This window comes from Vidua chalybeata, chromosome 2 (assembly GCF_026979565.1).
Source record: "Vidua chalybeata isolate OUT-0048 chromosome 2, bVidCha1 merged haplotype, whole genome shotgun sequence".
Taxonomy (NCBI): Eukaryota; Metazoa; Chordata; class Aves; order Passeriformes; family Viduidae; genus Vidua; species Vidua chalybeata.
The window spans coordinates 5,317,911-5,337,742 of record NC_071531.1 but is presented as its reverse complement, the minus strand read 5'-3'; the positions used below and the strand labels follow the sequence as shown (position 1 = coordinate 5,337,742).

At 50.0% G+C, this 19,832-nt stretch overlaps 1 protein-coding gene across 1 annotated transcript; it reads right to left on the bottom strand.

Annotated features, from left to right (window-relative positions):
* Nucleotides 1-15,412: 15,412 nt before the first annotated feature.
* CRYAA (crystallin alpha A) lies at nucleotides 15,413-17,933 on the bottom strand. Its single transcript, XM_053935435.1, has 3 exons — nucleotides 17,736-17,933; nucleotides 16,670-16,792; nucleotides 15,413-15,622 (listed from the first exon to the last, which is right to left on the bottom strand). The coding sequence occupies exons 1-3, from the start codon at nucleotides 17,922-17,924 to the stop codon at nucleotides 15,413-15,415; spliced, it is 522 nt and encodes a 173-aa protein (XP_053791410.1). The 5' UTR covers nucleotides 17,925-17,933.
* Nucleotides 17,934-19,832: the final 1,899 nt, after the last annotated feature.

Below are 19,832 nucleotides of genomic sequence, written 5' to 3'. Positions count from 1 at the left end.
GTGCAGTTCAAGAGCAGCATCTGCTGCCAGCTCCCAATGGCTTGTGACAGGAGCTGGGCTAGTGACAGGAGCTGGGCTCGTGCCCCCGAGCCAGGGTCAGGGCTGTTTTTCTTTCCCCAGGAGCACAGGCTGGCTGGTCAGTTGTCACAGATTTGCAGTACCAGGAATTAGGGGCATTTTTTACTGTGAACACAATGTTATCTCATTATGTGTGCTCTCAGGGCACTGCAGCAGTGAGGAGAGATGGAAACATCTCTGCCCTCAGGGCAAGACCATTTTCTAACTGGGACAAAAAAGAGCTGTGCTGGGCCCAAGCCAGGCACAAGGGATTGCTGGCCAAGGGAGAAGCTTTAGTCCTCTAAAGTCTCTCCAAAATCCCCTTGGCAAAGCTGGGTTACACCGTGGAGAAGGAAACATCCTCATTTTCAGATGATTGATTTCAATCCTCATTTTCAAAGCTGCACAAAGCACAGGCAATGGGCACTGGGGCTTGGCACAGCTCTCACGTTTCACTGCCTCAGTCACAAAGCTCTGGACCCAAGGGGCCTTCCTAAGAACCAGAGAGATTTCTTAAACTCGGCCTAGACTCATGTGAGTCTCACCTCGGGGTTACTGAACTTTTATAATCCTTTGTAAGGCACCTCAGGGTTAGTAACTAGACCTGAAACCTGGGGAATCCTGCAGAGCACAGCTCAAAGCAGAAACAAAACCTTCAGCCTGTCCACTGGGAGACTCCCACCAAGACCTAAGGCTCCCCTGTGGAAACTCAATAATTAAAATCCTGCCTACTCTACAGCCACAATGCAGAAAAATTACTTGTGTTGCTTTAAAAAAAAAAAAAAAAGAAGATATTTTATCCTTTTAAATTAAAATGCAGGGATATACCTTCCCCTATCAGTGAAAAGCATCCTACAGTCTATTTTAGCTGGCAGACTTGCTGCCAGAAAGGAAATGAGAATATTATCCCTAATGAGTCTTCTCATAATGGTAATGTTTCAAAAGAGGTACCAATTCTAGGTTTGTGTCAACAGTCCCACATCTGCAAGACTTGGAATAAACCTTCCAAGCCTGTTAGAGTATGCAGGCTCACTCCTCCACAGTCTCGTCAGAGCAGCAATTCCTGTTTAATACTGATACAGATCCTTCCCCTGTGTGTGCAAACACAGCAAAGTCCACGCTGTGCCTCTGGTCTCCTCTAAAGCTGCCAGTCTAACCCACGTTTCTCTTTCCCACTTGTCTCTTGGTTCTTTGCCACGTTCAGGCTGCCCCAGGGATGGCATCCTGCCCCATTTCTGGGTGGCCCCTCTTTTTAAGCCATTTGACCACAAGTCTGCCAAAGCCATTTGAGGGAATTAAAGCAGCATCTGCAGAGGTCTCGCTGGCCTCTGTGGGAAGTACAAACCCACAGTGCTCCCCCACATCTGCAAGAGAGCCAAAGCATCCACCTGCCTCCCTCTGGAGCTTGGCAGAATACAGCCCTGATCAAATATCCCTCTGGCTTTCAGGCTTTGAAGAAGCAAGATGAATCTCCTTTCAAGCCTGTCTCCAGGAATGGCTGGGATGTGTCAAAAGCCTTTGATCCTTGCACCATGTGGCAGGTGAGGTGATGTGCTGGTTTTGGCTGGGGTAGAGTTAATTTTCATCACAGTGGCTGGTGTGGGGTTGTGTGGGGCTCCATTGGGCTTATTTGCCAGCTGGAGTTAAACCACAAAAAGTGAAAAATCAAGAACAAAAGTCTGCAAACTACTTCCACTCTTTTCAATTCGTGTTTGGTAAGATTTTTGCAGAACCATCCCTGTGCCTGGCCTTTGCACCAAAAGGCTGTGTTTAGCTGAATGCCTCATTGGTTCAGCTGGTCTGAGTTTGACCCTTTTCTCTATTTCTAAAGCATATGTGTGTTAAAAAATTAAGAAATTCTTGGGGGATACCGAGAAATTTGGAGGTCCTATATAACCCCACATGGAGAAGGATGTCTGAAATATGGCAACACTGATAAAGGTGTGCAGCTGAACAGGGCAGGGTTTTAACAGACACTGAAGTACAAAATCCAGCCTTGGAATACACATTACATTCCATTGGCTGGTTTATCCCAGTGTGCAAAGACCCTGGCAATCCAACCCACACTGCCCCCTTGCTCTGCCTTGCTTCCCAGGAGTTTGTCTCCAGGCTGTCACTCAGAAAATGCTGAGCCAGCCTCAGACCAAAGAGGGAAGGCACCTTTCCTATGGGAATCTCTGTTTTAAGCTTCCAAGGAAAAATAGATGCAAGGAAAAAGCAGAAGCCCAGAGTCAGGCTCTCCATAGGGATGGGAATCACAGACCAAGGGGCTGCACAGTGGCCCAAGGGCTCCAGATCCACCCTTGCCAACACTGCACTGGCATAGCTGGCTGTGCACATGTTTGAAAAACACTCTCAGGCACTGGGGGGGATTCCTGGAGCTGTCCCATGCAGGGCCAGGAGCTGGCTGTGATGATTCCTGTGGTTCCCTTCCAGCTCAGAGTAGTCCGTGATCAGGGCAGCAGCGAATTTCTTGTACTTCGTCAGGAGCCTGTAAAACAAGTGAGCCCAAGCTGAAGGGTTTTAGGCATTCACAGACCTGTCAGACAAGCCAAGGCCAAGTCTCAAGCAAACCTGAGCCAATGCCTTTCACTTGGAAATTCAGGGTAACCTTAGACTGTGATGGAGCTTAACACCACAGAGGCACTGGAAGTACAAATCCACCAGGGTGCCTTAAGACCCTTCCAGGACCAGAGACTGTGTCCAAGCCCATTTCCAAGTCAAGACTTGTTTCTCTGCTATAGGAAACAATGCTGCAGTATGAATAAAAATGCAATAAAGGTCAATGCCTGACCTGATAAGAGGAGAAGAGCGATTTATTTTTAAACAAAATGAAAGTCACTCCCTCATACTGTCAGTCACATAACCCTAAACACTGAGGAGTTCATACCCACCTGGTCTGGCCATGATTCCTCATCCTGGCACAGAGTGTGACATTCACATTCTCTGGAGAGAGAGACACAATTCTGTCTCTCAGGATTTCTTGGAGAAGCACAGAGAGGAGAAAAAAAAAATCTTTTTCTCTGCTCTTTTGTTTTCCCTGTGTGGGATGTGGTGTGGAGATTGTTCACCTGCAGTGATTGCTGGGTTGGATTCTGGTGAAGGTTGTTTGGGGTCAGTGACCAATGGATCCAGCTGTGGCTCGGGCTCTCAGCAGAGTCACGAGTTTGAGTGAGTTAGAGAGGTAAGTAAGAAGTAAGTGTGTAGAATAGGATAGTCTTTCTTTAAATAGTATATTAATGTAATATAGTATAGTTTTAATAAAGCTATCCTTCAGCCTCCTGATCTGGAGCCAGACATCATCATCTCTTCCCCCATCTGGGTTTCGCCGCATTTTTTACTATACACAGAGGTCCAGGAGCACTGACTGCCCAGCCCTCACCAAGTCTCCTGAGTGACACTGTCCAGGCTCAGAGATGTTTTTCACTCATCAGGCTCTGATGAGTCTCTCCTTCCAGCCACGCCTCCCCGTGAGTCATCAGAGTTTTGTCCCCTGGGTTCTCTGTCCCTGCTCTGGGTGTTCTGAGGAGCTGTCCCTGGCTGTGCTTCTCTAAGACCTGCCAGTCCAGGTGCCACCAACAACTGCCATCCCTCCTGTCCCCCTCCTGCCAGTTACTCTTTTGGGAGTTTAACATACCAATATTCCCATTTATTCTCCTTTCTTACCAATCCTCACACTTCTGTCACAACTTCCTCTGCCACCACCAGTGGGCTCTGCATGAGTCTGTGCTTGTGCACCCCTCTCATCTGAGCTCCAGGATGCTACCAAGAGGGAGAGCCTCATTCCACAAGGAAGGCATTTCAAGGCACTCAGATGAGGAGCAAAGTCATCCAGCAGGTCTGCTGAACTCAGGTGTTCCTGAGCACCAGGTGGGTGCTTTGGATAAGATTTATCCACTCAGATATAGATGAATTATCCCCTCCTGAGCTCCCTGGCCCAAGGACAGAGCCCATCCTGGTAGCAACACCTCCTTCCTGGTGGAGATAAGAGTGGGTTAGCTGGAGTGTGCCCATGGAGCAGCTACTCCTTTCCACTGCCTGCCCAGGGAGAAAAGGACAGCGAGCTCAGAGTGAGATGCCTGCCCTAGGCCTCTGGATTTAGGAGAGCTGAATCCCATCCTTGCAGCCCGGAGAAGAGTAATTAATAGGGGTGGGAAATGCATGGATGGTGGGGCTTGCCATTCACAACCTGATCCCAAATCCTTTCTTGCCTGCTCATTGCATGCCAGTTTGAGCCCCCCCACACTTCCTACAAACTTCCTAAAAGCATGAGCAAGCTGAAAGCAGGATTATTCCTCTGCAGACTGCTCCCTGCATTTTCATCTCCAGGCATCCCTCTCCAGCTGGGATGCTGGCAAGGCCCTTGAGCTGACCTGCAGCCCCCACCCCGCCCCAGCAGCAGAGTTTGGGTCTTTTGATCTTTCACCCTATTGATCTAAGTTGGCTCAAGGTCAGGAAGTGCTTTGCATTCTAGAGTGCACTGAGGCTTGGGAAGAAAATGTTCTGTGAGCCGTGCTGGGCAGGACAGGCTTTCAAGTTGCTGTTCGTGGCAGGAGGGGACTGGATGGGGTGGAGCAGGCAGTCCCTTCCCCACTGGCATTCCCAAGTGCACCAGTAGGGCAGGTCAGCAGCTCAGCAGCCTCCACCTTACCTATCCCACTGGTGTGCAGCCTTCTGGTTTTTGCCTGGGGCTTTGATTCTTAAAATAGTGAAGGGGAAACTCGTGTAACTGCTGGGGGAGTTCTGTTGCCAAGCCAGATCCAACTGCAAGCAAAATAAATGTGCAGGCAGGGTCCAAGGGGAGCCCTGGACAACAGCCAGCTGGAAATTTGTGGGCTCTGAAGTGTTGCAGATAACTTGATAACTCCATACATCTCTGATGCATGTGAGTGCACTGGTTAGCTCAGTAACAGGTGTCCAAATGTCCCAGCTTGCTGGGAATAGGCTTTGTCACCCTCCCTCTCCTTGTAAAATCCTATTTTCAGCAGGCTGGCAATAAATAACCCCCTTGTCATGCACTGTGGGCACACCAAGGGCTCAAACAGGGCCATCCTTTGGAAGGGAGGGTTATTTTCAGCTGTGATTTTAGATGGAAAGGGGAAACTCTGCGTAGAGGTTCTGGCATTTTGCAAGGCTCAGCTGAATTGTTGGTGCCTGCTGTCCCCACAGTGCTCCTGGCGTGGTGGTGTCACCGTGTCCATACCACCAAGGGTGAAGTGACAGCATAATTAATGTCAGCAGTCAGGCCCTTGCTTGGAAATAGATGATCTTTAGGGTGCTTTGCAACCCAAACCATGCTGTGAGTCTGTGATTCTGTTACTTCTTTGGCATTCCCACTGCACGTGCACAGCACAGAGATCAGCACCCTCCTTTGCACACACCAGATGTGTCTGCTCACTGCCTGCCCTCCCAGCTCAGAAGTGGCTCTGCCAAATTCACCTGGCTGTGCAGCTGCCCCGGGGCTGCAACATCAGGAATGAGTCCCACAGGTGAGCAGGAGCGAGCTGCTGGAGGCAGCTGGGAGCTGGCTGCAGGAGGGAGGTGACACAGAGTGAGAGCTGGAGTCAGTTTGGATGTGGGGCACTGCCAGGGACTGGTGGATGGATCAAAAGGCAGTGGCTTTAGGGGGAAGACACTGCCCAGAAGAGAGATGGATTCAAAGGGAACCCAGTAAAAAAAGCTCTGAGTTTCTCTGGAGCGGGGAAAGTTGGTGCTTTGCTGTGGAGCACATATAACAAAATCCAAGCAGCCAACAAAAAAAGTAGCTGTTGTTCCCTCTCTTCATGTTCTCCCTGCAGGAGCCCAGCTAATACCCTGGAGATGCCCCAGGTAGTGTCACTGTGCCCCCAGCCCAAAGCCAGCCCCTGGGCCCTCCCTTTGGGGTGGGCAGAGGGGTTTCCACCTGTGCACAACTTCATCTCCTCCCTTGAGGCCTCTTCTCCACCACCTCGTGCTGGGGATAGCCTGGGGCTTTCCCAAGGAGTCTTTGGCTTTCTAGCTACAGGGACTTTCCCCAGGAGATTTTTCTCCACAGCAGGACATGTCTGAAGTTTGTCCATCCTCTGTGAGCAGATGCTGCCAAAGAGTCCTAATGAGAGTAAGAGCGCCCACACTTTTTCCCAGGGCACCCACCCACCAGGCCCAAAATACCACAAAAGCCTCCTCCAGACACAGATCCTGGCACTCAGCCCTTGAGTGTTCCCAGCTGATGTCAGTGCTGATATCCTGTGGTTGCTTATCACAGAATCCTGGGATGGTTTGGAAGGGAACTTAAAGAACATCTCATTCCACCCCCCTCCCATGGGCAGGGACCCCTTCCACTGTCCCAGGCTGCTCCAGGCCCTATCCAACCTGGCCTTGGGCACAGCCAGGGATGGGGCAGCCACAGCTGCTCTTGGCACCCCGTGCCAGGGCCTCACCACCCTCACAGGGAAGAATTTCTTCTTAATATCTGATCTGAACCTACTCACTCTCAGTTTGAAGCCGTTCCCCTTGTCCTTGCTCTTGCAAATGTTCCTTCCTCATGTACCTCCTCTTCTTAAATCTTGCCACACTTAAACTTTGGTCTCCATTATCAAGGGGCTCAATAATTCCCTCTCCCTGTCCCAACCCTGCCTGTGCAGCCACCTGAGCTCATGTAATCCATCTGCCCAGAGCCACCCAAGCAGCTTTTGCACCCACAGCATCCAGCCTTAAAGTAATCCCATGGTCTAGAAGAGTTTCCTGCCAGGTTTCTGTATTCTGTATCTTTACATTGCATTTTATTAACATAAAGAATTATACCAAATTTTCATGCTTATCTTATAACAAGAAGTAATAACAGTTTAACTGTATCCTACCCACCTCTTTACCCCTCTGTAATGTCCAGACTTCCATCTTCTCTTTCTTTAAGGTTTATCAGAGAAGTGAACTAATCAGACAAGAGGTTAAACCAGATTTCTGCTGCTGTTGCATGGTCTCCCAGCTCTGCTCCCATTCACTGGCAGACACATGAGTGCTGACATCACCTGTGGACTCATGGAAGGGCTGCAGCACAGGCATCAAGCAGGAAAACTTTGGCAAAAGGTCTGGGAAATGTATCTGCTGCCACTGCCCTCCCCTGCAGACCAAGCCACAGCAGTGGAAGGGGGTGATGTCAAACCCACCATAACAGCCACAGTCAAGGCTCATCTCTCAAAGTCCTCACTGACTCGCAGATTGGCTTCAGAGCTCAAAATCTCCTCTGATTTTTCCAGCTGTGCTAGTGGATATACTGAAAAACATTCCCTCTGACTACGACCCTTTGACCTGGCTGTGTCCTGAGACACTGCAGCTGCAGCAAAACATGCCAGAGACCTCGGTGTCTGCTTCTGCTCCAAGGTAAGGGGAGCACTTCACCTCAGAGGCCTGAGAAACTTGAGTTCACATCTGATTTATTGGGGGACTTCATTCTGTGGCGAGGAACCCCTCTCTGACCCCAGTGCTGTGGTGGTCACAGGGAGAGGGTTTTTTTGGCACAGTGACTGCTCACCTCAGTGATTCCTGTCACCACGTTACCCCTGCTGCAAACCCCTCCTGCAATGGCTGGCAGTGAAAAGTCTGAGCAAATGAAATCACAAGTGCTGTGGGTGTGAGTTTTTCCTTCCATTTATGCTGTCTTACTCCAAACATGCAGGTAAAATTCTGTCTGACTCTTCTGTCTTATTTTAATTACTTTTTTGGTTGGTTGTTTTTCTTTTTTTTCTTTTTTTTTTTTTTGTGTTTTTTGTTTGTTTGTTTTGGGGTTTTTTTGTTTGGGTTTTTTTTTTGTTTGTTTTGGTTTGGTTTTTTTTTGGAGGGAGATTTTTAATCTCTTGGTTTAATTAATGAATTTTCAGCTGCTTGGTTAATGACCCAAACATGGTAGTCACACAGTGAGACAACCTCCTGCAATTTGAATGTGAAAAAATGTGAATGAGAAGCTGAAATGCCAGCTCAGCCCCCCTCAGTGGCTGACTCTGAGCATCAGTTGGTGGGAGGGAGGGCAGGACAGTCCAGCTGCACAGTGACCACAGCTGAATTCTGCTGCACTCCACTGGAGAGTATTTACAAGCATTTCAGGTGCTGCAGTGGCTCCTGCACTTCATCTTATCAAATAAGAAAAATACATATATACTGTCTAATCTGTGTTTTGGTTTGGATTTTTTTTTTGTGTGTTACTGAAGCATAAAGGAGTTGAAATGTACATAATACTTTAGCTGGAGACTTTATCTCTGAGTTATCTGCCAGCCCCCCCAGCCCCCCAGGAGAGGTGGAGTGTGGCTGGGCTGCTTTTTTCCAAGGGAGATGGAAATACTGTTATAGCCACCTTCTCCAGCTCACCCATTGATACTATGTCTTATTTGAGCCTTCCATGCATCGCAGTCTACGCCTCTCTTACTCTGTGCTGCCCTTTTTATTAGGCTGAAATGATAGGGAGATAAAATGACAGGGCATTAGTAGTGCCTGGAAGAGAAAAGCCAGCAAGTCAGCTCTGGTGTGTGCTGCTAGAGAATCTACAGCCCAGCAAAAACTTGTGAACAATTGCTCTCCTCTACAAAATCCTTTCCCAGACTCTGCTGAACCACCCTGCCACTGCTAATTAAGTTCACCATATTCCATTTTCCCTGTGTTGATGTGGCAGGGTATCTGTTTTGCATTAAATTCAGGTGAGACTTTGAGCTGACAGGTTGAAAATCAATGAGCAGCAGAAATCATCTCAGGGGAAGCCAAATTGCTACAGGGGCTGAAGGAGCCTGTTGGGCTTCCTGGTTGCAGCCCCATGGACAGGGTCATAGATCCTGGTGTCGTGAACCTCACGGGGGGGGAGATAATGACATATCCAGAGTCTGAAACAAAGCTATGTATAGCTGTTCTTAGCCCTATGGCCTGCTGGAGCACAGAAATGAGTCAGGCTGTTTGCATTACAGTTTTGTGGAGGGTTTGGAAGTAGTTCATAAATTATTGGAGAAGAAAGGTCAGGACCTTAAAGAATGCTTTGGAAAATCAGCATCCTTGGGAGGGATTTGACACGCTTTGTTTACAGTGTGAGAGAGTTCAACATGCAAATCCTCCGAAAAGCCCAAGGAACCTTCCAGCAAAACCAGTGGAGACAAGGCTAGAATGCCAAATAGTTCCCTTTGAGTAAAAACAAACAATAACAACAAAAACATAGCAGGAAATTAAACCCCAGACCTTCCTTAGTCAGCACTGAGAACTATGAAGCAGACTTTCAAAGGCCTTTACAGCCCAGCTCTGAGCTCTGAGTTATCTCAATATCAACATCATCGGAGCCAAATGTTGTTCCTGCAAGACTCAGCAGAGTGTCCTGGGCTCATGCAAGGGACAAGGGGGGAATAAAAGGGACCTCTTTGACCCTCAGTGGCCTGCAGAACACTGTGAGGGGCCTATTCCCCTGGGCTCCCTTTTGTTTCCACTCTGGTGACTCAGTGGCAGGGTGATCCTTCATGTCCCATGTCCAGCATGGCTCAGCAGGGAGGAAAAGGGCATCAGAGGTGGGAGCCAGGCTTTGGCTCTCAGATTTCCCCAGCAGATGGAAAAAATGGGAAACAAAAAGTTGTTGAAATAAGCAGTGTGGAAGGCAGAGAGCAATGCATTAAACCCTGCAGCGAGGGGTTGACATCAGCCTGAGTGGGTGGAAAACGGAGACAGTGCGGACAGTGGTGCTGCTCTGCTCCCTCTGAGCACCTTGTCAGAGAAAAGAGAGAAAAGAAAACCGAAATGATTATTGTTGGGGGTAGGGGAGGTGGGGAGAAACAAGGAAAAGGGAAAAAGGAAGCTCAGCATCCTCTGGAGGAACGTACAGGAGGTGCTGGCAAATTCCGAGTGTGACCTTCCCATCGTGCGCTCCCTTCCAAGCCGGAGGATGCTCGGTCCCACCGGCGAGGGGCTGCTGCCACCTCCCGGGAGCGGAGCGGAGCCGGTCCTGGGTCCTGCCGGCAGGAAAGCATCGGGAAGGGACCGGGACGCGAGACCAGAGGTGGTTCTTTGGAATAACGCGGGAATTCTCGGATGAGTATGTAAAAATCCTCGCGTGCGGCATCTCCGAGCACAGCGCACAAGGTGCCGAGGAAATAAAGCTGTTCGTGAGCAAATGCTGTGTTGGATGCTACGGGTCCTGTGTACACTGAAATACACAAGTGTGCATGTCTCACTGGTGGCCTGAAGGCAGAGCAGGCTCTGAATTAAGCAATGCTCCTTTCCTCCTGATCCGAGGGTAATGACATGATCAAGCAGCTATGGAATTTTAGCAGAGAAAGCACCACGAGCAAATCATGGAAATTCCCTTTCTCCTGACTGCCAGCTGAGCTGCTGTTTCCCCTGGGACACACCAGCCCACGCCAGGCAATGCCACACTGTCCATGAGCCCCTCGTCTGCTGAACCCACCCCAAGTACTGCCTCCCCACCTCCGGAGCCTGGCACAGAGTGACCCTCAGCCACCCCAAAACAGCTCCAGTGAGACATCACAGCCCACTCTGGAAGCAGTGAATGCTTCGAGGAGGCTCCAGGGCCTTGTGGATCAGTTCTGCCCACACCCCGGGGCAGCTGGGTCTCACCTTCCCCAAGCAGACAGACAATTTTCTCTCTCAGAGGAGTTCAGGGTCCCTATGATGCGTGGTAGATCTCTGCAAGTCAGCTGGAGGATGAACTCTGAGGCAGAGACAAGTCTCCTGAGCTTTGGTCAGCTTGCGTCACTCCATCATCTTGCCTCAGCCTCCCTGGCTGAGATTTCATTTTTATTCCACTTGTGCTGCTCTCTCAGAAATGCCACGAACATCTGTGCCTGTCCCAAGCGCACATTTTTCATTAAAAGGGCCAGTTAATTGCAAGTGAAGCACCAGCCATGTAGCCAGGCTCCAGCCCTGCTCTGTGGGTTCTGGATGGGCCCTGACTGCATTTCCCCTGGGAAAAGCCCCACAGCAGATCAGGAGCTAGGACATGAGGGACACAGCAGGCACCTGCTCCCCTGGTGGCTTTCCAAGCCTGTCCTGACAAGAGGTCACACCAGAGGGACAAAATCCAAGTTAGGGGGGGCACAGCCCACATCATTTACATTCTCCTCTGGCTGCACCTCCCAGATTTACGTGCCCAACACTGCAATAAACTGCAGAGATGTGCCCAGTGTTTTTTTTTTTGAGAGAATACTGGGCGGGGGGGGGGGTTAATGTGTTTGGAGCGCTTTTTTTTTTTTTTTTTTTTTTTTTTTTTTTACTTACAGATGCAGCTACTGCTATTTTAATTCCAGATTTAGAGACCTGTGTGGCAGAGCCCAAATTCGGGTGATGATGCCAAGGAGATGAGGGGTTACAAAGATTGCATGCAGCAGAATTTGCTTTGAGTGAAAAATGGTGGTAAACTTTCAAGCTACTCCCAGTTTTTATGCAGCACTGGCTAGCTTGTAAATCAATCAGAAAGCAAGAAATGCCAGAGTTGTGCAACTCTGGTTGGGTCCTTGTGCCTGCTTGCCTTGTGCCCTGGGTCCCATCTCCGTGGGGAGGTGTTGAAACCTGGTGAGAAGGGAGCCCTTGGGAGTGCCAGAGCACAGGCAAGGCTGCCACCCCGTGGGGACACGGCTTTGCCAGGCAATCCCTCCCTGTCTCCAGGGCTGTCCTTCTGCCAGGAGCCAGGGGACAACATTCCAGAACTAAAGGATCAGCGTGGGGAGGATGCAGCATCCCTTAACTGCCCGCTCCCTTGCAGAGAGGGCTGGGTGAGCTCTGGGTGAGCAGGACGAGGAGAATCCTCCTTATCCCCCTGCCAAGGAGGGTGACAAGCCAGGAGCTCTGGCCCAAATGCTCAGGGACAGCTTCCTGGCTGGTGGCCCGCAGGTTGGATCCTGCCAGGATTGCTCCTGGATTTTTCTTGGAGGAAACAGGACCCTGGCAGAGGTACCCTGCCCAAGCAGGGCAGTGCCAAGGAGGGGAGGGGGCAGGTACAGCACCAGGAGCTGCTGCTGTCCCCCACGTCACTGCCACCCCCACTGAGTCACTGGGACCTGTGGGAAGAAGGGGAATTACTTGGAGGAGGCTGCATGTCCCTGGAGCACCATCTGCTGCATCCTCCTGAGATCCCTCTGATAATTCCTCTGGAGGAGAAGCTGAAGTCATTTCTGCTTTGCTGTAGGGAAGCGAGATTACAGGTCTGGGTGGAAATGGAGGGTAGGTAATAAAAACACACTGCAAAAAGGATGAATAGTCACCCTGAGCAGCAGCTCCTGGTTAATGGCCACGCTTCACAAACTGCCCAGACACTTTGGAAGTTCCCTGTGGGCAGGGTCCTTTGCTGCCTTTCCCTCCATCATAAAACTATCGACTAATTCACAACCAAAAAGCCTCCAAGAAATTTTGTTAATCCTTAAAGAGTGTTATCAGCACATTATTAATAGGTGAATTTGCAAAGAAAGTTGTGGTGAAGAGCTCCTTCCTGAAACCACCATCGTTTATGAATAACAAGATTTTTTTTAAATGAAAATTAATCTCAGCAAAAGGAAAAAAGAATTTTTGCACAGAAGAGGAGGAGTATCCTGGACAGATGTAACTGGGAAGACTTCTGGGTGAAAAAATTGAAATATTTTGCATGACACACAGGCATTAGTGGCAGTGCTCAAGCTGTTCTGCAAGTGGATGAGCCTTTTGGGGTCAGAGGGGCTCTGGGTTTGGGGACACAAAACACCACCAGACACCCCAGTGTCCTTGCACAGAGGCTTTCAGAGCTGCTTATGGTTTTAATTAGCTTATGGATTGCAAAAGGCTTTAAAATCATCCCTTCTCATAGCGGGGAGACAGTCCTGGTCTGGTGTCCCCAAAAGTGAGGGGCAGCATGGATCCTGAGCTCCTGGCTTGCCTCAAACCTGCCCTGATTTCCTGTCATCATTTCCTATCAAAACTCTCACTTTCTGCCAGCCAGGCATGAACAGGGACCCACAAACGGCTCAAGTGTCATTTCATGGCCCTGACAGACACACAGGCTGCTCAGGCACCTGCAGCTAACATCTGCACACAGATCACGCTCAAAATCTGTTTCCCTACTTTTACACCTCTGAGAGGTTTGAATGGGGGTCAAAATGTCTGGGATTCGATTTTTTTTTTTTTTCCTGCTGGCTTTGCTGGGTTTCTGTCAGGAAGGAGAGAGATGTCAGCACATGGCAGGGAGGCACCGAGGCTCTGGCAAAAGATGCATCTGAAGGGAAAGCAGCAGAGGCTGAGGACCTGTTAGCACCAGGCAAAGAAACGAGGCAGCTTCAGTTAAAATGCCCTTTCCCTGCCTGCAGCTACAGCTCCCTCCTGGAATGAAATTGCCCTTTCCCAAAGTGCACTCATTCACGCCTTTCCCCCGGAGATGCAAACACAACGGGCTGCACAATTTGTGGTAGAAAGCCCTGAGATTGCCCAGTAATTAATCTCAGTTAAAATTTGCTTTTAAAGAGTGTCAGTCGCTGAGGGGATTTATTGCTTTCTAATTACCAGACAGTAATCTCCCTCCTTTGCTTTCTCCTGCGTCTGCAGCACTTTCCCCCCTCCTGCAGCCTTGTCCCACTCCCAGCCTCTGCCACAGGTGCTGTGATGCTGGTCCCAGTAATGATCCCTCAGGGGATGCAGGCAGGGGACTGGGATGAGCCCTGGGGCACACTCACTTTGTCAGGATAAGAGGTGGTGCCTCTGCTCCTTAACTTCCAGCCCTCCCTGAGTTTTGGCCTAGATATGGCAGAAGCAAGTGGCTTTTAAATTTAAATAGTCTCAGCGCTTCTGTGTTTATGGCTCATATTAATATCTAAGCCCACGCACTGAGGAGAAATAAAACCAACCAACAAACAACTGCATTTATTTCCTCTGTTTTTCACAGCTAATCAGCATCAAAGAGGAGGAGGTTGGTGGGCTCAGCTTTTTGGCAGAGCAAAAACTCTGAGATTATTATACCCATGTGGTAAATTATGGGGATGTGGGGGCCTTTCCTGAACACCCTGGATATCCATCTGTGTGGAAAGCTATTTGAGCAGAGCATGAGCGCTGAAACCTTTAGTCTTGGGTATTCACGTACACTGGAGCTGTGGATTTCATGCGTGGCAACTGCAGGGAGAGCTTGTACCTCCACCCCACCCACCCTGCCATCAAACAACTTTAACCATTAATTTCAGATTAAATCTGTCACGTGCTTCCATGGGCATGAGGTTTGAACTGCTGTTTGTACTGACCCAATGGCCTGAAGGAATGGTGTGCTGGTCAGGCTGCTGAATTTCGTTCTTTCTCTGATCCTTTTGGTTTTGTTTGCACGAGGGATAACGGGAACACGAAAGAAAGAGCGAGCCATCCTCACAAAAAGTACTTCCAGCAGTGGAAAGCACATCCTCCAAGTGGTGCTGGGCACCACACTGACCTTCAAGAGCCTTACAAAGGAACAAATGAAACCCCCAACGCCGGTTGCATGTTTCCTATATCACTTTATTGACCGCCACTGACCACGTTCTCAGCTTGAGCGCCAGATACCAGTGGGAGAGGTGGAGCTACCCTAGAGTTACAGGAGAGAGCAAGGGAGACGGCGTGTCACGCACAGGCTGGGGAGAGCTGGCTGGGGAGGAGAAGCCTCTGCACAGTGGTGAGCCCCCCTCTCTCCCCTCCGAGGGCCTACAAAGACAGTGGAAAGACGTGCTTGCCCTCCTGTCAGTTGTCCCGAAGGGAAATGACAGGGCAGAGGTGTGAACAGAGACACTTAAGCACTTTGCTGAAAAAAAAAAAAAAAAAAAAACCCCACACGTTGCAACCCCCCGAAGGTGAGATATTGTTGGTAATTATTATTATTGTTATTATTTCTCCTGTGGTTGCAAGGAACTCATGGCAGTGTCGTCACACGGACGCGGGGCCTTGAGTGTGGGGCTTGGCTCTGCTGCTGTTTGAGAGTAACCAGTTTAACTCTGAGCGGGGTACAGCAATTCTGCAGGGCTTTTCCCCTGTCCCAAGCCTTGCCTCAAGGCTGGGTGCACCAGCAGCCAGTGTTACTCGTGCTCTCCTTCCTACCTGATGGTGGATATGGGCTACAGCACCGGACGAAGACCCTTTCAGCAAGTACAGCAGCATGGCAGCATTGCCATCCATGCCATCCCCACGAGGTTTAAGCTTCCAAGTCCACCAGCCGCTCACCCAGCCCCTCGTTCCATCCAAGGGAAGAGGGGGAAAACAAAAATAAAAGAAAAAAAAAAAAAAAAAAAAAAAAAAGAGGAAACAAAGTGGGGGAGGAACCAACAGAAGAAACCCCTCTAGATATTCACTGATATCTACGCAAAGGCTCTGGGAGTGAGGCCTGCAGGTGGTGGCAGCCTGCCCAGCGCGGTGGCCGGCGGGCTTAGGAGGAGGGCGCGGAGGTGGGCTTCTCCTCCCGGGACACGGGGATGGGCCTCTCGCTGTGGCCGGCGTCCATGTTGGAGGGGACCTTGGGGCCCGAGAAGGTCAGCATGCCATCGTTGGACAGCGAGCAGGTGATGGCAGCCTGGTCCACGTTGGCGGGCAGGCGGTACCGGCGGTGGAATTCCCGGGAGATGTAGCCGTGGTCGTCCTGAGAGGCAGTGGGGAAAGGGGGGAAGGCGCGTCAGAAACTCCCCGGCACTGCGCCGTGCCTCCCTTTGTCCGGCTCCCTCGGAGCAGGAGATCCACAGTCACCCTGGCTTGTCGTGACACTGCACTGCCAGCACCGCTGGGCACACCGCTGCTGGGTTTAATTTTGCAGGTTTGTAGGGGCAGGTGTCCCCCCTGACACCTCTGAAGCTGCAAGAGCTGAGCACAGCAGCAGGGAGCGATTTTGGCCATAGGTTTGATGCCAGGTTGGGATTTGATTTAGACCTCTGATTTCAAAGGATGCTTGGAGACAAAGTCTGGAGGCCTGGGAAGGTAAAAGCAAGGTGGACGTGTGCGCCCATGTATTTATTTACTAGGCTGCAATGCTGTGTCAGCCAAAATATACAATCCTGGCCCCCTTCTTTTTTTGGCCAAAAGAATGAGAAATGCAATTATTTTTTTAAAATTGGCCATGAAAATAATAACTATATTTAAAAATACATACTGTTTCCAGGCTAGAGCTTTGTCTAGCCAAAAATGTGTATCAGAAGAATTAAACCCCTGCTGGTATAATTCACTTTTCGACCCCCACAGATATTTCCATGACATCCGTGTTAAAAGTTTCCAAGCCTGAGGCACTTGGTTGGTTTTGTTTTGTTTTGTTTGCTCTTGCTTTTCTCTCCCAGATTGGCATATAAAAACTCTGTTTTCACTAAGGGTTCTGGCTTATGAAAACTCAGCCATGCTTCAGCAGTGCCAGATGATGTTCTGCGTCTGGCCCAGTGTTGTTAGTGAACAATGGACACGGTCATCTGATGGTTATGGAAGATGATGATTGAAAATAAACAAAAGAGGGGTGGATAAGCTTGTTATTGTCAGATATCAGGTGGGGGCTCTATGGAAACAGGCCATGCCAATAATGACAATTCATAATTAACTCCTTCTTCTGATATATTCTCTTTTTTTTCCTTCAGCTGAGAACTGTTGGAAAGAAGGAAAAGAGAGCTGGACTCCCCAGCTGCTCCACCATCACCGTCACTTCACTTACCTGCCTTTCACTGTGCTTGCCATGGATTTCCACAAAGTCATCAATAATCTTCACACTCAAGTCTTCAGGAGAAAAGTGTTTTACATCCAGCATGATTGTGAACTTGTCCCGATCAGACCTCACCTGAAACGAGCATTGTCACACAGTGAGGCCCCAGCTCTGGGTGTGGGGACAGCGCCAACATCACCACAGACTAAAAGCCAAAAAAGGGGTGGTGTGGCACTTTGTCCTTCTGTGACTATGGGTCTCAGCAGGGGTCTTCTTCCCATTGTGGGGACCCAGAGACATTGAGAGGTTGTGGAAGGTGTCAGGGTCACCAGGAGGCCATGGCTGGTGTCTGCACCTTGGCTACTGCTCTGGGGAGAGGTGTTACTCCTTGTTGCTATTCTTGAGCCAGGGACCTTTTAGCACTCAGTGACCTGCCAGATGGACCAGGCACAGAGAGGGGATGGAAACCAGTGTAAGACTCTCTGGTAGCACGTGTTTTGTCCTTTCAGCGATTTATGGTTTCGTTGTGGTCATAGCTCTAGGAGGAAAGCAGTAAGAGAGGGCTACAGAAAGCACCTGTACCTGAATTTCAGATCACGGTCCCCACAGCTACGCATTCCCCTACAGTTCCCTTCAGAAAATTGCTCTGGGGTCCTTCAGTGAGGGATTGCTAAAACCACCGAGCTCCCAAGGAGGAGAAGAAGGTGGAGAAAGCTCCCACTTGCCAGGGTCCTCTCCCATGGCAAGCTGCCCTCACAGGCACTTACTCTGGAAGCAGCCTTGCTCTTCTTCACTCCACAGGTGGTGGGCACAGAGCAACAAAAGCAGCCTTCTTGAGTTGGAAACAACCCTCCAAGGGAGCTAAAATGGTTCCTGTTTCTCGAAGGGAAGCTTTGTCCCCAGCGAGGGTGTCCCTTTGTGCCCCAGAAGGGCTGGGTGGCTATGCCTGGCAGTGGGCTCAGAGCCTTCCTCGTCCCCTCACATGGGGCTACAGCAGTGTGAGATGTGGGTGGAGAGGAGCAGCTGGAGGCGTAAGGAGGGAGAGGAAGGAAAGGAGAGGAAATCAAAGAGCCCTTACCTCTGAAATGCCCGACTCCAGCACGCTGCGGAACAGGGACTGCCTGTAGTAGGGGCTGATAGTGGACGAGAACAAAGGCAGGAGGTCATACTCAAGGAGACCCTCTCCAAAAAACTGGTCGAACAAACGGCTTGGAATGAGGGGTCCCAGAGCACGCTTGAACCAGGGGTGCTGGATGGTAATGTCCATGCTGCTGCTGCTGCTGCTGCTGCTGAGACCTGTGGCTGCAAGGGGAGAGCGGAAGGGGCAGCGCCGCTGCTGGGGAGACGGCGAGGCCTTGGCTGGACTGCAGCCCCAGGGAAGCTCCCCCTATATATACCGGCCTGGCAGAATGAAGGCATTAGCAGGATTCCTCTGGAAAGACATGATCTCATGATGGAGGCAACGTGGTCAGCAGAAATGCGGAGACTGACCTGGAAATGACAGTCTGGTTGGAATCGGTGCCAGATGTCCTGGAGGGATGATGCCAGGCAGCAGGCTGCGAGGCACAGGGTGCCCAGGGGTGCTGGCATGTCCCCTGTGGAATCAAGCAGGCCGAGCAGGACACCCCGGTGGGCATCTCAAAGATGCTTGTGAAAGAGATCTGCTCCATGGGTCTTTGTGACCTGACCCTGGGTTTCATTAATTTGCTTCTTTGCTGCCCCTTCTTGAAGTAGAAACTCAATATTTCTTGCAAATAAATAAAATTGTTTTCTTACAAGCAAGGAAAAAGGGTCAGATTCAGGTTGAAGAACGGGAAACATTTTTGTAACACGCTACAAAGTGCCTCTGCCACTCGAGAGAGGCCTGACGCCCCTGACACAGGGATCATGGCAGGACTGGCAGTGAAGCAGGACTAACAAATGATGCAGAGCATCATTTTTTGTCTGATAAAACAAAAACTTTCAACAAAAAATACTTTGGCAAAAGAAATAAAGAAAAATAAGCTTGGTCTCCAACCGTAACATCAGTCCCAAAGCTGCTCTTGAGAGTGTCTTTGTTTTGATTTAGGAGTGATGGGGGAGATCCATTTATCTCATGGTGCCATAGCACAGATCCTGCTTAACATGCATTTCTGGTTACAGCTGTTTTTCATTTCTGTTTCACTTAAAGCCTCCTTTAAGGGTCAGCTGGCACCCTGGGCTGCCGGGCAATGGGCACCGTGCCCGCCGCTGGAGCCGCAGGCTCTGCCAGAGAGCTGAGGTGGCTGGGCACTGAGAGGGCAGCCAGGCTCCAGCTCCACAGCAGGGCTCACAGGCTGTGGCCACAGCTGAAACCCCATTTCCATCACATCCAGAGACGCAGGGATTGCGTTCCAGGAGCCTCTGAGCAGCAGAAGCACCCGTGCTGGGAGTCTTGTGCATCTCAGCATCTTTTGCAGTCAGCAGAGAATGAAAGAAAAAGAGAGGGCACTTCAGATATGAGGGGCTGAATCATCCTCTCACATTGTCAGGGAATAAAGAAATCAAGGGTGGCTGAGATCCTGCCCTCTTTGGGAGAAACCAGATCATTCCAGACCAGAGGAGCTAAACTGAGAAAAGCACTGAGGCTTTTCTATCACTGAGTGATATTCAGCTGGGAATCACCTGGCATCCAGGCACCATGTGCCCTTGGAAAATCCTTGGCCTTGGAGGAATTGTAGGAACCAGAAGATCCTGGTTTTTCCTTCACGAAAAGCAAAAACTTGAGCAGAAAAACACCCCAAACCACAGTAAAGACTGCTAAGAAGACAGACAAGAGTTTAGGTTCCACCTTACATAGCTCCAGCAGGAAAAGGCCCCATGGTCCGGCCTTGGCTCTCAGGCATGAAAGATTTTCCAAAATCAGCTGTCAAAAAGAGATCAATCACTCCTCAAGCCATGGAGGGAAAAACCACAAAAGAGAGACCTAACCCCTCATTCACTCCCATTGTACCAAATCTGTCATTTTGTTTGAGGAATTAAGGGGAAGCAAACAAGTCATAAAGCCCTACCAAGATTTTTCTTCAAGAACTCTGTGAGATTTGTCCTGGCAGTGAAAAAAAATCTCTCCTCAGCCAGCCAGTTCCAGAGACCTACTAACCTGAATTTATCCAACTGGCAGCAGTGACCTGGTGTAGAATGCATCACCTGATGTGCA